Here is a 6,000-nt window from a genome sequence, read left to right as displayed (position 1 = left end):
AACTTGACAGTGTCCTTGAAGATATAGTTCGATCCCTGGCCTCACACAGTAGGGTAAAGATCCAGCATTGCAACAAACTGCAGCATGGGTCTCAGATGCAGCTCAGATCCTGCTTTGGAGCAATTGTGGCTGACAGCTGCATCCCCAATTCAATACTTATCTTGGGAACTTCCATATGACTCACATGCAGCTGTAAAAAGAAAAATAATGTCCATTTAATTCCTCAGCCCATTTAAAAATCAGACTGTTTAATTTTTTTTGCCATTGAGTTGTATAAGTTCTTAATATATTTTGAATATTAACTTCTTATCTGATATTTGGTTTGCAAATATTTTTTCCTAACTGATTAGTTGCTTTTTCATTTTGTTGATAGCTTCTTTTGCTGGGTGGAAACTTCTAAGTTCAATGCAGTTGTCCTTGTTGATGCCTTCTTTCTTTCTTTCCTTCCTCCATGCCTCCCTGCCTTTCTTTCTTCCTTCCTTCCTTCCTTATCTTTTTTATATTTCTATCTTTCTTAGCTTTCTGCTTTTGGTGTCATATCCAAAACCTCATTGCCAAGACCAATGTTGAGGAGCTCATTATTCCTATGTTTTCTTCTAAGAGTTTTATTGAATCAGGTCTTCTATTTAAATATCTGATTTATTTTGTGATAATTTTTGTGAGTGGTGTAAGATAGGAATCCAATTTCATTTTCTGTGTGGATTTATCTTCAACCTGTCTGTTGAAGATACTTTCCTTTCTACATTTAATGTTTTCACTCCCTTGTCAAATGTTAGTTGACTGTATATGCAGGGGTTTAATTTGGCGTACTCTATTTCATTCTGTTTGCATATATTTCTATCTTTATGTTACTACTGTAATGTTTTATTTACTGTAGCATTGCAGTGTAGTTTGAAATCAGAAACTATTATGACCCTGGCTTTTTATTTCTTAGAATTCTTTGGCTATTTGAGATTTTTTTTTTTGGTTCTAAATTAAATGTATGATTGTTTTGACTGTATCTGTGAAAAGCATTATTGGAATTCTAATAGGATTCTACTGAATTTAAGATAGCTTTGGGTAGTATAGACATTTCAACATTATTACTTCCTCTAAAACATGAACATGAGAAATCATTCCCTTTGATGTCTTCTTCATTTCTTCCAGCAAAATCTTCATTTTATAGATCAAAGTTTTCATTGTATAGATCTTATACTTTAAATTTATTCCTAGGTGTTTCATTGTTTTTAATGTTATTACGAGTGGGATTATTTTCCTTATTTCTTTTTAAAATGTTTCATTGTTAGTGTATATAAATGCAACTTATTTCTGTATGTTGATTTTAGATCTGAAACTGAATTTGTTGATTAGTTCCAACAGTTTTGAGGTTGCATCTTTGGAATTTTCAATTTAAAAGATCATAAGTGTGTTGGGGAAATAACGATAAATAAATAACTAAATAAAGATCATATCATCTGCATATAATGACAATTTTACTCTTTCCTACCTGATTTCGAGGTCTTTCATTTCTTTCTCTCTTTTTTTTTTGTTTAATTACCCTAGCTAGGAGTTTCATTACTATATTGAATAAGATTGGTGAGAATGGGTACTCTGTCTTGTTCCTGATCTTACAGGAAAAGCTTTCAAGTCTTCAGTGTGGCGTATGAAGTTGGCCATGCATTGTGGTAATGGTCTTTACTACACGAGGTATGTTCCTTTTGAGGGTTTTTATTATCGAATAATTTTGCATTTTGTCAAATACTTTTTCTTCTTCTTTTTTTTGTCTTTTTTGTCTTTTCCAGGGCCTCACCCATGGTATATGGCAGTTCCCAGGCTAGGGGTTTAATCAGAGCTGTTGCTGCTGGCCTACACCAGAGCCACAGCAATGCCAGATCCAAGCCACATCTGCAACCTACACCATAGCTCAAGGGAAATGCTGGATCCTTAACCCACTGAGCGAGGCCAGGGATTGAACCTGCAACCTCATGTTTCCTAGTCGGATTCATTACCCATTGAGCCATGAAGGGAACTCCCTTTTATGCATTTTGATTTTAATTTGTCATTTTATTAATGTACTACATTTAAATATTAATTTGTTTATGTTGAAACATCCTTTCATCCCAGGGATAAATTCTACTTGATTATTGTATATAATCTTTTAAATTATAGGATTTAATCCTATAATCCATGCTAAAAGGTTGCTAATATTTCATTGAAAATTTTGGCCTCTCTTTTGCATCGGGGATATAGATCTGTAGTCTTCTTGTAGTGTCCTAATCTAATATAATGGGAATAGTAGCCTCATAGAATGAATTTGGAAGTGTTTCTCTCCCTTCAATTTTGTGGAAGAGTTTGGGAAGAATTGGCATTAATTCTTCTTTAGATATTTGGTAGAATTTTCCAGTGAAACCAACTGGTCCTAGGGTTTTTTGTGCTGGGAAATTTTTGATTACTGGTTCACTCACTTGACTCATTTTCAGTCCATTCAGATTTTCCACACCTTCCTGATTCAGTATTGGTAGATCATATATTTCTAGAAATGTATCCATTCTTTTAGGTTAGCTGATGTGTTGGGATGTAATAGTTCATAGTAATCTCTTATGATCTTATATATTTCTACAAAATTAGTTGTAATATCTCCTCTTGTATTTCTGATTTTATTTATTTGCATGTTCTCTCTTCTTTCCTAGTCTAGCTAAAGGGTTCTCAGTTATGTTTATCATTTCAAAAAACCAGCTCTTAATTTTTGTTAATCAATTCTATTGTTTTTCTGGTCTCCATTTTGTTTATTTTCGCTCTTATCATTATTTTCACCTTCTGCTAAGTTTGGGCTTAATTTGTTCCTCTCTTTAGTTTCTTGAGGTGTAATATTAGGTTGTTTATTTGTAATATTTCTTTGTAAAATTGAAGTATAGTTGATTTATATTACTGTGTTTCAGGTGTACCACAAATCAATTCAGTTTAACATATATTTACATAAAACATATATATATATATTATATTTCATTGTAGGTTATTAAAAGATATTAAATATAATTCCATGTGCAACACAGTAAATCCTTGATTCCTATGTTTTATGTATAGTAGTTCGTATCTTTAATCCCATGCTACTCATTTATCCCTCCCCAACTCTCTTTTCCCTTTGGTAACCTTAAGTTTGTTTTCTATGTCTGTGAGTCTATTTCTGTTTTGTAAATAAGTTCATTTGTGCCATATTTAAGATTCCACTTATAAGTGATATCATATATTTGTCTTTCTCTGCCTGACTTGCTTTATTACATATAATATTTTGTAGGTCCATGTTGCTGTAAGTAGTAATATTTCATTTCTTTATGGCTGAGCGATATACCATTGTACATATATAATACATCTTCTTAAGCCAGTCATCTGTTGATGGGCACTTAAGTTGTTTCTATATTCTTGGGTATTGTGAGTAGTACTGCTGTTAATATTGAGGTGCATGTATCTTTTTAAATTAGAGTTTTCATCTTTTTCAGATATATACCCAGGAGTGGAATTGATGAATCATACGGTAGCTGTATTTTAGTTTTTTTGAGGAACCTCCATACTGTTTTCCACAGTTCATTTGTTTATTTTTGTTTTCATTTCTTTTGCCTTGGGAGACTGATAAAAAAAATATCACTGGAATTTATGTTGGAGAATGTTTTGCCTAGTTGTGATCTTGGTGTGCTGTGATTAAAAGTGAGCTCAGGGATTCTACTCCACCATCTTGACCAATCTGAGGATATTTCCTCTTCTTCAGTTGTGCTTAGGTGATTTGTTCTCATGCTAAAATTCATGGAGATTGTGGAAAAGGAATTCTGACAAGTTTTGAGGGGACTGGGTGTCTGGGTAGGAAAAAAGGGCATCAAAGAGAGGGAAGAGCAAAGAAAGGGAAGGAAAAGACCACCAGTCTCTTATACACTTAGGCTGGGAACAGAGTTTGTGTCTCCATACTTTGGAACTCCTGCAAAATCCTTTTCATCATTGAGGCTCAGTTTCATGCATCATAGAGGATTTTTAAGAACATTCCTCCTTCACTGCAACCTCAAGTAATCATTGTCTTTTGACAAGATCAGGCATACCTAAACTTAACTAGCAGTTTGCATCTTCTACTTGGGTTTGGATTTTTAATTCTGTTTTTCTCCACATTGACTCACTTTTCAGTAAAACCTACCCTTATCCTCCTCAAACTGAGCTTTGTCCTCTTATATCTTAATGTCTTATAGCAAAATGCCTTTCTGCTAAACTGGCTATTTTATGAAATAGTGTTGATGTTTCTTTGTTTTATTTTTTTAGCAGATTTTAGAAGCTTGCTTTCTGTGAATCCCAAGATGAGTCTTCCTATATCTGGGCTATTCTATTTCCCCTGGATACTCCCACCTTTCCTAGGCCTAGGTCTTCAAACTTGAAAATCTCAATTAATTTACTATTGCTCTTCCCTCTCTCTGAATCCTCAACCTTCCCCAGATTATGGTTATTTGATGCTTTGATCTGCTTCTAAATCAGAATGAATTTGAACCATCTTCTCCACCTGGCTCCCAAATAGCTCTGTGAATTTTCACATACTTTTCTTAGATTCAATCTCAGAACAATCAGGAAATTCTCTTATTGCCAACTAAGAAGATATCCTCCTCTACTAAACTAACCCTGCATCATCTTCTATCTTTTGTCAAGTGATGTTGGAGATATTTTCTAAAGGTCCTTCTCATAGCTGCTTTCACCTCATTGTTCTTCAGGCTATAGATGAAAGGATTCACTAAGGGAGTGATCACACTGTACTGTACAGAGAAGATCAGCTCTAGAGGTGATCCTGAGATGGGCATGAGATAGAGAAGAAAGGCTGAGCCATAGAACAGGATGACTCCGGTGAGGTGGGAGGAGCAGGTGGAGAAGGCCTTGCTTCTCCCTGAGGAAGAGCTGATACTCAGGATGGTGGAGATAATGGGGGTGTAGGAGAATATAATCAGCAAACAAGTACCGAGACCATGCAGGAGACCAAAGAAGAGCAAAACAGTGAAATTGGTGGAGACATCAGAGCACGAAAGAGGAAAGAGAGAGGGCAGTTCACAGCTATAGTGGGGGATTGACTGATTTCTACAGAAGTCTAAGTTCATAGCTAAAATGATGTTGGTAAATGCATCCAGAAAACTCAGGCTCCAGGAGCCCCACACCAGCTTGTTATATACCTGGTTGCTCATCTTCTGGTCATAGAGCAGAGGGTGGCAGATGGCAGCATAGCGGTCATAGGCCATGACTGAGAGCAGGCAGGCTTCAGTGCCCCCCAAGTAGAACACAGAGAAGACCTGAGTTAGACAGCCCACCACAGAGATTGTTTTCTTCTGAGACAGGAGAATCTCCAGCATCTTGGGTACTGTGGCAGAAGAGAAGCAAAAATCCAGGAAAGAAAGGTGACTCAGGAAGAAGTACATGGGAGTGTGGAGGTGAGAATCAACCTGGATCACCAGCATCATTGTCATGTTCCCCAGCAGGGTCAGGAGATAAATTGCTAGGAACAGCACAAAGAATAAAGCCTGGACATGGGGGTCTGCAGAGAGTCCAAGGAGAATAAACTCGGTGACGGTGCTGTGGTTCCCCAAGGCCATTTAGAGAACTGAGGTCTAGAAAATAAAAATTGGAACAGGGAATGACCTCAGCAGAATGACAGAATACGGAGCTTCAAGCTCCTTTTCCTCTACAGAAAACAAACAAAAAGTGTTAGGACCAACTATTTTGGTACTCTGGAAAACAGTCAAAGGTTTACTGCAGCCAGGTGAACACTGAATCAAGAAAAAGGAAATTTAAAAATGGGAAAGCTTTGTGGCATTTTTATTTGCCCTTGCGTAACCCCCCTCTCATTCACTGGCCATTTTGAAGACAGCCCAGAGTGGAACCCCAGATCTAGGTCCGAAGAGGGCAGAGCAGACCTTATTCACAAATTAACATGTTTGTCTGCTTTAATTTGTTTGGGACTACCTGAAAGATCAATGCAAGGTGTTTTGTCTCTGTTTCAGATAGCCT

The 6,000-nt window shown here is 36.5% G+C and overlaps 1 protein-coding gene across 1 annotated transcript; it reads right to left on the bottom strand.

Moving 5' to 3' along the window:
- On the bottom strand, positions 4,635-5,585 carry LOC110260594 (olfactory receptor 8S1-like). Its single transcript, XM_021091253.1, has one exon. The coding sequence runs from the start codon at positions 5,583-5,585 to the stop codon at positions 4,635-4,637; it is 951 nt and encodes a 316-aa protein (XP_020946912.1).

Source organism: Sus scrofa, chromosome 5 (genome assembly GCF_000003025.6).
Source record: "Sus scrofa isolate TJ Tabasco breed Duroc chromosome 5, Sscrofa11.1, whole genome shotgun sequence".
Lineage (NCBI taxonomy): Eukaryota > Metazoa > Chordata > Mammalia > Artiodactyla > Suidae > Sus > Sus scrofa.
This window is presented reverse-complemented; position numbering and strand designations above follow the sequence as displayed.